Source organism: Rhinolophus ferrumequinum, chromosome 11, assembly GCF_004115265.2.
Source record: "Rhinolophus ferrumequinum isolate MPI-CBG mRhiFer1 chromosome 11, mRhiFer1_v1.p, whole genome shotgun sequence".
Taxonomy (NCBI): Eukaryota; Metazoa; Chordata; class Mammalia; order Chiroptera; family Rhinolophidae; genus Rhinolophus; species Rhinolophus ferrumequinum.
Window position 1 is genome coordinate 78,010,898 of NC_046294.1, and position 11,514 is coordinate 78,022,411.

The following is an 11,514-nucleotide window of genomic DNA, read 5'->3' on the forward strand; positions in this document are numbered from 1 at the left end:
TGGCACATAGTATTTATTTTACAAATAATAATAATAGCACTTGTTGTTATTATTATTGATTCAGTGTTTTTGTGGATTGTTGCACCAAGTGCTTATGTGGCACTTCTGTTTAATCTAAAGACAGAAGATAGAGATCCCTCGTCAAACTTAAGAGCAAATGTTATATGTTGCTGAATATTTGAAACCTGTCTTGAGTCCAGAGCGGCTTTCCCATCACAAAGGACAAGCCTGGAAATCACAGAAGCTTCTTGGTTCTCCACTCTTGGAAGTGTGGCTTGAGAAGTCTGGTGGCAAAACAATGCAACCTGTTGTCTGGAAGGGGCCTTGCCATTGTACCAGCTGTGCCAAAATCATATAGTGGGATCAATTCTTGCAGCTGAAGAGGTGTGCATGTTTGCTGTCACTGCTATTCCTGGGGCTTGAATCGCATTCTCTAGTGACATCCAAGTCTATGTATTTAGCACGCTCATTCCCTGGGTAAGAGCAAATTATAAACCTATATCCTATTCTTGAAAGAGACAGGGAAAAAAAATGGGCTGGGATTTTGACCTGAAAATTAATCTACCTAAATCATTTTCAGTTAAATATCATTGTATCGTGGATCCCATTTGTCTGCTATAGATTGCAAGTTTTCCAGGGTAAGACCTTGTCTTTTCAGAGGCTATGAAAAATGGTGCAGATACTTTCAGCAATCCTGGTATAACAGATAGTTATTATTTATAACAAAAGAATATGAACAATGGAAGCCTCATCACATGTCCTAGAAGCTTGGTGTGCAAAAGGAATCCCATTATACACATATTGTAATCTTATTACAACATATTGTAAAGGTATGTATGTTCCTCACTGGGAAAACCCAATAACTCCTTTCTCCAAGTCTAGAAAATAGACAAGTGAGAGTTAAGTCTAATTATGTAAAGTTTTTTTTGCTTTACAAGACAGTTTTTCTAAAGAGTCTCTTTAAATAGCCAGATCCCTTTTTGGAGTATTCAAAATTGGATTTGCTTTACAAAATGTTTAGACTCAACTTTTCAGGATCAAAGAGAGTACACAAAAATGGGATCTTTTATGTCAGGTGTCAGGGGTGAAGTCTCACTTAGTGACCACCATGAAAACAAGGCTCAGCATTCCATCTCTGAGCCCCTAGAAGTCAGAATGTCCAAATGCAGAAGGTGGCTTTTACAGGGCATTAGGTGCCCTCGTTCCAGGCAGGAAAGCTAAGCCAGCATTGGGGTCATTGGCCATCATTAACTGTGTGACTCTGGCAGCCATGGACATCAATCCATGCTCTGAGCGATCATGAATTATTCAGCATGTACTGAATTATTCATTTAAATAGGGATATCATTTTTTTAATTGAGACACTTATGAAGAAAAAGCTGATAACTTTTATTCAAATAAATAGGAACAGAATGATAAATTGTGGACAAGTAGAGGAAAAAGATAAGTTAGAGTAGGACTAGATAGAACACAGGGTCAGAAGGAAGGACCCCCACCACCCCAGGTCACAGACAAACAACCTTTCCTCCCCAGGTCAAACCCTCTTTCTTACAAAACCCTCTGCTTGCAAATACAAGCAGATAGGTGGACATCAGTCATTCCTACTACCTCTCAATTCTGATGCACAGCAGGAATAAAACAGCCATGTATCTTGCATTACTCAGTTTAGCAAGTAAGTATTGCACAGGCACTGTGTTACACTCAATGATAGGAAGAACACAAGACCCAGAGGGAAGATGGAAATCCACATTTAATAAGACACCTACGTGCCTTTGAAGACCCTACAGTGTTTTTATGTGCTGTTCCAATCTGGCTTCTCCAGTAGAAAAACGAGAGTATTTCATTTTGAAGGTGGCTACTGTAATCAAATGCACCACTCATGTTTTCCCAAGCATTCTAAACCAATAGTTGATGAGTCTCTGTCTAGATTCAGGCAGGCTGATGAGACTCTTCCAGGAAGTTCTACCCATTGCGCTGCAAGGCTCTTGTTACTACAACAGCAAAGGCACTGAGCACTTTTAACAGCATTAGGGACCACGAAGGGGCACTTTGTATGAGGCACAATACTCGAAATTTTCATAGGGCAGTTCATTTCTGCACTCCTCTGAGTGATTTTCTGTCTCCCTCCCATGTAAACCTCGTATGTGCTTTGTGTACTCACGAGTGTCTAGATTATCAGCCCGGGAGTGTTTCATGCACTGAGTGGGTCTTGGGCCTGGAGATGAGTGTGTGAGAGAAGAGAGGAGGGACATGGACAGATGGAAAGATAAGTTGGAGACGCTGATGGAAAAGAAAATGGTTAATTCGGAGTGTTTGATGTTAAATACAGGTTCTGCCTCACTTGCAATCAGAAATGCCCCTCTCATCTCATGTATGCAGTTTCTGTTCAGAACCCGGCCAGCATAGGCAGGAGAGGGGTGAAGGGTGCTCCTCATTGGCCCAGGGAGAAAAAGCTAATGTGTGCCTTGAAGGGAGATGGATGTCTAGAGTGTAAAAATGTGTTCTTGGGACCAAGTTTGAAAGGGTTGAAGGTGAGGAATCAGGCAGCCAGAGGACTGAAGCTTCAACCCTTCCTAGGCAGAGGAGTGCGGAAGGTGGGTTGCTCACAGGGTTGCGGGGCAGGGGTGCTCCTCATAGCCCCTGGGCAGGGGAAGGGCAGGGAACTGGGAACGTGTGTGGCGGAGGCTCTGCCAGGACGAGATGTTGGGGTATGAGAGTGGGGTGGGGGCCTGAGGGGTGGCTTGGAGCCCTGGCGGTGGCTGCCTGACGTCACCGGCCTCTCTGGCAATAGGCTGCGAGCTGAGCTCCCCGAAGCGCAGCAGCGGCGGCGGCAGCGCGGCTTGGTCTCTGGCCCTTCACTCCGCGCCTTCTACAGCCGCCACTGCAGCCGCGCGGCGGGGCTCCCAACCTACAGCCAGCTGGCAGCCCCAGGTAAGGGACGCGGTGCGGCTAAAGGCTCGGGACAGCCAGGCGGCAGGGTGGCGGGGCGCAAGCGGGTAGGACAGACCCGGCGGCCTGCACAGGCACCCCTGGCCGTAGCTTCGGCCCCCGCCCCGGCCCCGGCCCGGGCTTGCGCGCCGCCTCGCTGCTCCGCAGTGCAACAGTTTGCAGCTGCCTCTTGAGAGCGGCAAGGGGCTCTGCTGCTCTCTGCGGATCTACCTGGTTCTGGTCCCGGGAAGAGCCTCGGGGCCCTCGGGCTGGATCTGGGCAGGCCGGAGAGAAGGTCGGGAACCTAAACTTTGCAGGCGGGAACCCTCCCCCTTCCGTTTCCAACCCCCCATAGAAAGAAGCAGGAGACTGTTAAGTGGGGGAGGGGGGCACAGGGAAATGGGGCGTTTGCCGAGATGCGCTTTAGCTGAGAGGTGCCTTAGTTCCTTTTTTGGGGATGGGGGGTTACCAAGGAAAAAGGATGGAGAAAGGATGGAGCGCGATCTTGCGCGTCAGCCGCGGCGGTGGACAGAGGCGGAGTGGGATGTGGTGCCAGAAGAACCCCTTGGGAATGGGACCTAAGGGGTCTGACGCCGACTGGAAAGGGAAAGTCGGGAGGTAGAGAGAAGGGAAGAGAGGACTGCATTCCCTGAGCCCGCTCGGCGACCGGGTGTGGGTGCTGGGAAGGGTAGGATTCAGGCGAAGACATCCGCTGAGAGGGCGCAGGAAAGAGGAGAGGCAGACGCTCTCGGAAGCAGGGACTGCGATGCGAGGCGGCTGCGTGTCTGTTGTAATTAGAAAGTTGTGGAGGGCGCCGGCATGCTGCCGTATCTGCTGAGTAATCCTCATCTCCACGGGGCCGGCGCAGACCCCTTCCCAGATAGTGGATCGAGTCCAAAGCTGGCGCCTCTGGTTTGTGGCCAGGGGCGGGCGGGCTGGGGTCCACCCGCTGCGGAGAAGACGGGCTGTTTCCAGCTGAGGCAGTGTGCCCAGAGGGCTGCTTTGCGGTGGCGTTGATCCTTCCGGGCCTCCCCACTCCCCTGGGCAGCGACGGGGATCCTAACTAAGCCTGTTCTCTTTGCAGCCTGGTGCCTTGGCAAAGGAAAAGGGCGCGCGGACACGCGTTCGAGGCGGGTTCGGAGAGGATCTCCTGGGCACTGCTCGCTCCCCTACCGGCTTGCTTGCCCGCAGTTGCTTCCTCAGTCCTTCGCTCGCGCGCGCATCCACTCCCACACCAGGGAGTTGTTTTGGGTGGCGTGGGCTCCGTCCTCTTCCTGGCCGGTGGGAACGGTGTGCCGAAGAGAGGAAGTCTGGTGGGCCCAGCCCCTCCCAGCCCAGCGCCGATGAGTGCCAGGGCGCCCAAGGAGCTGAGGCTGGCGCTGCCGCCGTGTCTCGTCAACCGGACCTTTGCTTCTCCTAACGCCAGCGGCAGCGGCAACGCGAGTGCCCGTGGCCCCGGCGCTGGCGGAGGCACCTGCATTACGCAGGTGGGACAGCAGCTCTTCCAGTCCTTCTCCTCCACGCTGGTGCTGATTGTCCTGGTCACCCTGATCTTCTGCCTCATCGTGCTGTCCCTCTCCACCTTCCATATCCACAAGCGTAGGATGAAGAAGCGGAAGATGCAGAGGGCTCAGGAGGAATACGAGCGGGATCACTGCAGTGGCAACCGCAGCGGCAGGGGGCTGCCCCCGGCGGGCGGCCAGGCCCCAAACCAAGTAAAAGAAACCCGACTGGAGAGGCAGCCCCGGGACTCGGCCTTCTGCGCCCCCTCCAATGCCCCCTCCTCTTCTTCCTCCTCTGGCCTCGAGTGCCAGGGTCCCTATGCTCCGCCACCTCCACCACCGGCCCCCAGTCCTCAAGGAGCACACGCAGCCTCCTCCTGTTTGGACACAGCTGGCGAGGGCCTTTTGCAGACGGTGGTATTGTCCTGATTGTCTAGCCCCTGTCCTCGCCCCTTCCTTGTTTCCAGCATCTTTGCCGTCCTCGCTTTTCCTCCTCTGTCCTTGCTCTTTCACTTTCCTCTTTCCGCTCTCCTCTTCCTTCTTTCCTTATCTGTCCCCCACCCCTTACTGTTTCTCCTCCGCCGAGGCACTGTGCGGTATTTGTAAATATTGGGTGAGGAAAGTCTCGGAAGAAGAAATAACGCTGATAATAATACTTTATTATTAATATTTATAGTAATTATAATACTAATAACACAATCCAAGCGCATGACAAATCACATAATTTCTCATTGTCAATGAAGGATGCGTCTTCCCTCTTCACCCTGCGCCCCCCACAATAAGGAGGAGAAACCGCACAAGCTACCAAATATATAACAGGCATTGACCCCGGAGCAAAGGGAGTGGAGGGGGCCCGGTGTGTTGTACATAGCTGTCAGGTTAAGGTTCAGTTACTTTCCTTCCCCTCCACCCCCGCCCCCAAGCTTTCACTTTTCCTTCAGCTTCCCTCCTTTCCCCATTCGCACCCTCAGCCAGGCTCAGGCAATAGTATATTATAAAGAAAACGTCTACATTAAGCACCAGGACTACACGAAAGGTCACAGAGACAGTCCCAGAAAAACGTTTATGACAGGTACCGCTCTCCAGTCAGCCCGCTTCTCACCCGTTAACCACACCCTTTTCCAGGAACAGGCATTTTAATTTACTTTTAGATATGTCCCTCGCTGGCCGAGCAGAAGTACATTAAAAATCTTTAGATGAGTTAAAAAAAAAAATCTACTGCTTTGGCTCCCTGCCTCGCCCCCACCTGTACACCTTTGACTTGTGGCATTTTCAGGATTCACAAAGGATCCGGGAGCTGTCCAGCCAGGTGTGGTGCTGAAATTGCCTACTGAACTGGTTACTTTCTTTGGTTGTGCAGGCCAAGGAGGGGCTGTTTTGGAAAGTGACTATTCTAGTTTTTTTGTTGGTTTCTTCTTTTTCTACAATCGGGTTTGTGTGTACTATCGGTTTTCTTATTATTAAATATTGCATAAATTACCTTTTTTTGTAAAATATAAATATATATATATATATATCTATATATATATTAGGTGATGTTCAGTACTGAAAGTGCAGTATCTAACCAACCAGAATGTTTCTGTTTAACTTTTAGAACAAGTACACCTTTGTTATATACTTATTATATTGGTACCACATACAGAAGCAAACTATAGTTCTGTTCTACATCCTCCAAACTGTATATTCTTGTTCTTAATTTCCAGCTGTTGGTATAATGGTTACCACTGGATGAGGAATTCAGTGGTGAAGGCCTGGCTTCTGCTGTTTCCAGAAGTGTTCTTTTGTATCTTACTATGTAGTAGACTGTTATAAAAAGATAACATGTATGTTTTCTTTTTTCTTTTGCGGATAACAGAAACAACCACAACAGAAAAAAAAATGGATGTGCAGGAATGCCATCTATTAAAACATGGTTAATATTTAAACAATGCCTGTAGTCCTCCCTGCATGCAGTTACCACCTGGAGGCAGTGGTGTGTATGCTTGCTTGTACTGTACGTGTTTGGAGGTGAGACTGGTGGGGATGTTGGGCAATTTGGATGACAGGACATGCAAATTTCAAGAGAAGTTAAACCCAGTAACTACTTGTAGGATCAAAATGTTTGTACCTTATTTAGTTAGAAATCTGTGCTAGCATCTGAGATGTGGCAAAGGAAGGGTTCTCTTTCTCTTTCTGAGTCTGGTTTACCTAACTTCAATGAATACGTGAAGAAAGGCTGAGGGAATAAAAGTGAGAGAAGAAGATTAATTTTTTTTTGTTCTTTCTCCTAATGACAGACAAGAACATCTATGCTAGAAATGGAATCCACCTATGGTTATTTACCATTTTGTTTTCCCTGGATTGATGATAGAAAAAACCAGAAGCCTGTTACAATCTTAGTTATATGTAGTGGCATCCTTTCTTGGAAAACAATTTTCTGACAGCTATTCAAATATTTGGAAAATGTATGAATTAGAATGTTCTACAAAAAGCTCAACCAAAAGAGTCCATACTAACCTGCAGAGTATAAGGCAACAGTGCCCTTAAGTGCATCCCTTTCCCAAGTAACAAGTAGTGCTAGATTATTAGTCTCGGTTCCAGGCATATGTGCTCTTTTGCAGAGAAAAAAATTACCTCTGCAGTTTTAGGTCATCTATTAAATTGCCCAAGCTTAGTCTGCATCTTTAATAAAAATGATTCAATAAGCTTAATTTTAATCACCCATTAGATATTCACTCAAGTCCTTTCCTGAAGCACAGAGGATCATCATTTAAGCATGCCATGTTGTAATATTAGGAAGACCAGGTGTAATATTTGGGTACAATATGTTCAACAATGAACAAGATTCTCTCCAGTGCCTTAGTCACTTCCTAGTAACAGATAAAAGAGTGCATTAACTCCCTCAGGCCACTAGGGAATCCTGTAGTGCATCAGAGCTATATACATTGTACATCAGAATGACTAAGGCACTGTAAAGAAGAAAGTCCATTAAGTTTTGTAGCTCACCCTCATTTGGCTGTAGTTCTTTAATACCTTATTACAGAATGACTTTTGGACTTGAAATGTGAATAGAATCAGGGACTCAGAAGGGAGCCTTCTCATTTCTGATGAGCTCCACTAAGTGCATGAATATTACTTTCTCCCCTTTATTTGGTGCACTTTTTGCCGTGAAAAATGTCCCATTTTATTAAAGCAATAAGATGTTCTGTTGTGAGCAATGCTGGATGATGATTCCATTTCCTTGGTGCTGAAGCTACTCATACATTCTTGCCTTATGAATTATAGTGCATTCAAGGCATGCAATAATAATCCCTTTCCAACGAGCAGCCTGTACACTCTAGGGGGAAATTACAACATTGTCCTATGTAATTTCCCTCCAAAGGAATAGAAGAAACAGGAGAAATAAAAACGATTATGCATATTGTTTAAAAAATATCTTGATACCTCCAAACATGGGCACACATCCATAATATGCTCTTATTATACACCTTTAAATATGTGTGCCTTTCTCCATTAATTGACTATGGTTTAATATTTTTAATAGTGCTCTGTGTAAAGATGATGTGGTTTGTGAGTCAGATGTGACTCGGAGTTTAATATACTCAGACCCCTAAGTTTCTGGTGGTATCACTTGAGACTTTTTATGAGATAGAGAATTATGTGAAATTCTAGTAATGCCAGTCCCCCACCAAATTATTGCAATAAGCACATAGCTAAGCAATTTGCACAGAACTTGTTTAAAGCATTACTTCTTACAGAGCTCAATTGACAGTCTCAGGAGTTTGGGATGGATGCTACCAGCAGGGCATTTGGATTTCATTTATATGAAACAAAAGGCAATCTGGAAATAGCTAAATTTATTTTAAAAATTTTATTCACTGATGTCCCGTCAAACTAATTGCTTCAAATCCCTATAGCTACAGCTCAACTTCTGCACTTGCTATTCAGTATTAATAAGGTGGCATGCTTGATTCTTACTGTTTTTAAAAATGAGAAAATTGGAGAAAGAACATCATTGTGTCAACTGTATGGGACTCTGAATCTTAAAGATGTAGATTGATATAATCTTCTTTAGAATTTATATACACCCATAGATATGTATTTATATATACATACATTTTGTACAAATTTACAATGGACTTTTTGTATTCTCTTTTCTGTCATTACAAGAATGAGATGGAAACCAAATAGTTGTTCCATCCTCTTATCTAAAGAGGATACTGAGAAGTCAGGTATATGCATGTACTTATTTCTCTGGGGTCAAATCTGAATGACTTTCTTTTTATTTAATGAAAGGGGAGAGTCCTGGTTGGCTCAGGAAATGGGTAATTAGATAAGCTTCCTTTCCTAGTTAGTGACTCAAATGTAGCAATGATAATGAACTTATGACCATATCTATGTGGTCTTACTATCTAGATGGAAAGCAAAAATATCTAGAAGAGGTTTAGGACCACCTAGACCACAAAACTGGATTGTTGCTAAATTTTTTATTTTCAGCCTACATATTGTGTGGAGATACAACTTATATCTGCATAGCTAAAATATGACCCTTATATGTTTAGTTTGTAAGTAGTTTTTGGAAAATATGGATAAATTAGCTTTAAAAAACTTCGGCATCTGACTTTTCCACCATTTCTATCTATATCAATTGAATCAATTAGATAATGTTTAAAATTCCATTTTCCCCCGTTGTGTTTTAAATGCTTTTCTGTAGGTGACAGTTGAGCAATTGCTAACTAATATTATGTGGAAGTTATAGGTTAAATTAGAACAAGACATTTTAATCTAATCTGGTCAAGTTCCTCAGGTCCACTCCGATGTGAATATGGACTTTGAATCTGAATCTGAAAAGCCACTTATCTAGGCCATCCTTTGTTGAAACTAATGATGGTGACTTATAGATATTTTAGTTCACGTGAGAATGACTTGACCTATCTATAGAGGGGTGTTTAATCATTAGATTGAACATAAATATGATTCTGATTTGGTTTTTGATTTATTTGATAACATTTGAAAAACAGCTTTTATGACTTGACATCAATATTTATTAATGTCACCACCTAACAATACAATGGGTGTTGGGTAGGAATACTGAGCTAAGAATTAGAATTTAATTGAATTTAATTGAGGACAATGTCTTATCAAGATGGTCCTATCTGTTTGAGGCAGGGGCACTTGTGATTTTACTAAGCTGTTTTTGTAGAGAGGTTAACAACAGTAATGATGACAACAAGAAAAACAACAGAAAAAGCTGATTTTTGAACTCGAGTATATCTGACAGAATAAAACAGATACCAGACTTCATGAAAAATTTGTTTTGTTTTTCTATCAATAAAAGAGTTTTCTTGTTAAATGGCTTTTTGTTCACTATTTCCTTATTGATTTAATTTATAATAAAGCAGGATTACAAAATTACTCATTCTATTACCCTCAAATGCTCAAAGAAATTAGATTTTTTTTTTAAAGTCCATCACTCATCTGACATTCCACACAAATCAAGTGCATATGAGAAATGGGAAGTGTATAAATTTTAGTACAATCCAATAAACTGAGTCAAGTAGAATAATTTAGCAATTCTTTAAGGCAGATGCTCAGGCTCTTTAGGTCATATGCTTAATCTCTCAAATCTCCTCTTTCCCTGCCTATGCTTCTCTAATATAACCAGGTACATGGGGAAAAGATGTTTGACATGATTTTGTGGCAGTTAGGAGGAAAGGGGAGGCTCAGATTCATGTAAGTCCCTATGGGTCCTAGCTGAGCTCTGTTGAAAAGCAGCTGACTGGGACTGCTCCATTGTCTGAGGTGCTATTGGTCTATTTAGCTTTCGTGCTGACTTTCACCACTGCAGCCTTAGACCCCTGGACCTTTGTCCCTGGTCTCAAAGTCATCATCCACAGGAGTCTATTCATCTCTTTCCCTGCCATGTCTAGGTCCAGCAGTGCTTTCACACTTTGTCCCCTTCTGGTAGATATAGAAATTTCTGTGTGCTCTGCACACCATGGACCTACTACCGAACAGCATGGATGGGTTCTAGCTCAGGATCATTCATCATTCATCTACCTCCCACTGCCCCTTCAGCTTTACTAGTCTTGCTCCATGTCAGATGGTGCTATGAAGAAGGATTTTCTCTGAGGTCTTGTAGCCCCACTCTAATACATTCCAGAGGAAGGGGTTGCCATTTAGCCTTAATCCTTGGGCTTCTCCAAGGCTATTTAGATGTTTATGAAGAACCACCAGCTTCTTCTTGACTCCTAACTGTGTGTGGAGAAGAGAAGCATGAAAGCCTTAATAGCTGCCTGCCTTAATTTTCTATTCTGTCTCTCTTTTTTATAATCAAAATTGCCCCAGACTGCAAAATAAGATTTTCTTCCTAATGCCCCGCTTTATTCTAGCCTACTATCCCACTTCTGCAGTAGACTTCATCCCCCACTTTCTAACTTCAGCCTTCTGACTAATTATCTCTTAATGGAAGTTGAACAGGGTGTAGGAGACAGGAGAGATAAATTTATTGATAAGGGATCCTAAATTGGGATATTTGAAACACGTAATGCTACCTTTCTATTCTTGCAAAGGACATTTACTGGACATTAAGGTTCTACCCTCCCTTTTTCCAAGAAGGTGAGAGCTTGATCATTATCCTACACTTATTTCTCTTATTAACTTCTATCTAAATCCTCCAAGTTTGACTAGGAAATCTGGATACTGATTGGATCTTTTACCTTATATCACTGTTGTGCAGGGTGGCTTGCAGGGTCTCTGGTCCCGCTCCCCACATAAGAACGCAGGACATGGTGAGGCCAAAAAGGAACACCCATGGAGCCATAGATAGGGGAATCATACCACTATAGTTTCGCTGGCGGCTGGGTTGGAGACACAGGAAGCAGGAGCCACACTGTCCGCAACCCACCACCCTAACTACAATCCGAGCTTGCCAGCCACCATCTTCTTGCTAGCCCCCATTTTCTGCTAGCATAGTCACAGCAGTTATATTAGTGGCCAATGGCTCACTGGTTACAGCTGATGGCCAACTAGCCAAAGCTGATGGCCATCCAATCATAGTTGATGGCCATTTACTACCTGAGCCAGCACCTTTCCACGGTGAGGC

General features: G+C 44.4%; 1 protein-coding gene across 1 annotated transcript; it reads left to right on the forward strand.

The window, feature by feature from the left end:
• Positions 1–2,422: 2,422 nt before the first annotated feature.
• Positions 2,423–9,762, forward strand: C11H11orf87 (chromosome 11 C11orf87 homolog). Its single transcript, XM_033121414.1, is given in 3 exon segments — positions 2,423–2,594; positions 4,013–4,204; positions 4,206–9,762. Coding segments are annotated over 3 exon segments (984 nt in total). The 5' UTR covers positions 2,423–2,456; the 3' UTR covers positions 4,860–9,762.
• Positions 9,763–11,514: the final 1,752 nt, after the last annotated feature.